Raw genomic sequence first — 1,276 nt, 5'->3', positions numbered from 1 at the left:
CATCCCAGAAAGAATCGAGTAGGTCCATGTTGAGGATTTCTTCAAATGTAGGCTCACGCAAACGGTGCGGGGGTCGGAAATGCCTGTTGTACTTTGTGGCATGTCTCAAGTACGTCTCCGTTTTCTTTTTCAATAGATCCCTCTTCTTCTTACGCAGGTGTTTGTTGCGTGGCTGCTGTGTGGCACCTGTTCAGAGAGAGATGAAAACATTACTGATCGAAGGATTTGTCTTTTGGTGAGTATTTATTGGGGATACTTACCGGTTCTGATTGCGGCATTAGCTCTCTGCTGGATAACATCAAACTTGGCCTCGTAGAGGGCTGCGAGTGCTACCTGGACCGTCAAGACTGCCTTAATGCGGTTGGCTGGAGTATTAGGTAAGCGGCGCTGACCAAATTTGTAATAGGTGGCTAGATCTAGGTAACTCACTTGTTCCTCGACGAACGTTATACAACTCAGTATTTCCCAATTCGTCAGCGACTTCCTGGACTTTTGCTTCAAGATTTGCAAGGGATGCGGGCAGGTCAAGTACATCGTGACGCTGCTCACCAGTTCTTATGGCTGCATTCGCGGGGTTCAACTCGACCAGTCTTTTACTGATTTGTTCACCCACTCATCAAAGGGTAGGAATGAACATTCGAAGGGTAGGAATCATTTTTCACAAGTAAATCAACGTACCGAGTTTCAAGGAGGTCCTCTTCAAGTTGAACCAATACCGTCACCCGAGCGCGTTGCTCCTTAGATTTGACGTTGATCGCCTTGAGCTGTAAATCACGCTGGCGAACCCACTGAGCCTCAAAGTAAGCCATAGTGTGTGTAGGGTTTTGACGTTCAAGTTCAGTTAGACTGGTCTGTGATTGCTGAACCTCAGCCACGTATTTTTGCGTGTGTGTGACAAGGAAATGGACTGAGTGGAACTTAATCAGCTGATCACGTCAGAAGGTGATGAAACAAAGGTATAAATTACAACTTACCTCCCTTGTTGCGCAGAATCTCGTTCTTGTGAGCTGTCCATAAGTCAAGACTGACAAGACGGTGCTGCTTGGTTGCATAGCGCAACAGTTTGATCAGGGGTGACAGCTTCATCCATACTCTCTCAAGCCCCTCCCCATTCGATTTGCCCCACCCCTGATTGAGACGCGGTTTGTACTCAAGTTGGCAACCCCAGTTGTGCGCGTACGCATGGAACAATGCGGTTCCGAAACGAACTTGGGCCGCATGTTTGTCATCTGTGAAAACTTTTTTCTTTAAAGTAGGAACAAAACATATACAAAAA

At 46.8% G+C, this 1,276-nt stretch overlaps 1 protein-coding gene across 1 annotated transcript in view; it reads right to left on the bottom strand.

Moving 5' to 3' along the window:
• MELLADRAFT_109712 (uncharacterized protein) overlaps positions 1 to 809 on the bottom strand; it is a gene marked incomplete at both ends in the record, with an annotated part of 2,301 nt that extends 1,492 nt beyond the window's left edge. The window contains 4 exons of the mRNA XM_007413677.1: positions 58 to 186; positions 261 to 365; positions 430 to 596; positions 679 to 809. Coding sequence (XP_007413739.1) covers positions 58 to 186; positions 261 to 365; positions 430 to 596; positions 679 to 809 — 532 coding nt within the window. The remainder of the gene's footprint in view (positions 1 to 57; positions 187 to 260; positions 366 to 429; positions 597 to 678) is intronic.
• Between the last annotated feature and the right edge of the window lie 467 nt (positions 810 to 1,276).

The sequence above is a fragment of the Melampsora larici-populina genome, assembly GCF_000204055.1.
Source record: "Melampsora larici-populina 98AG31 unplaced genomic scaffold MELLAscaffold_38, whole genome shotgun sequence".
Classification (NCBI taxonomy): Eukaryota; Fungi; Basidiomycota; class Pucciniomycetes; order Pucciniales; family Melampsoraceae; genus Melampsora; species Melampsora laricis-populina.
The sequence above is the reverse complement of the archived record's forward strand: the minus strand, read 5'-3'. Positions and strand labels throughout refer to the sequence as shown.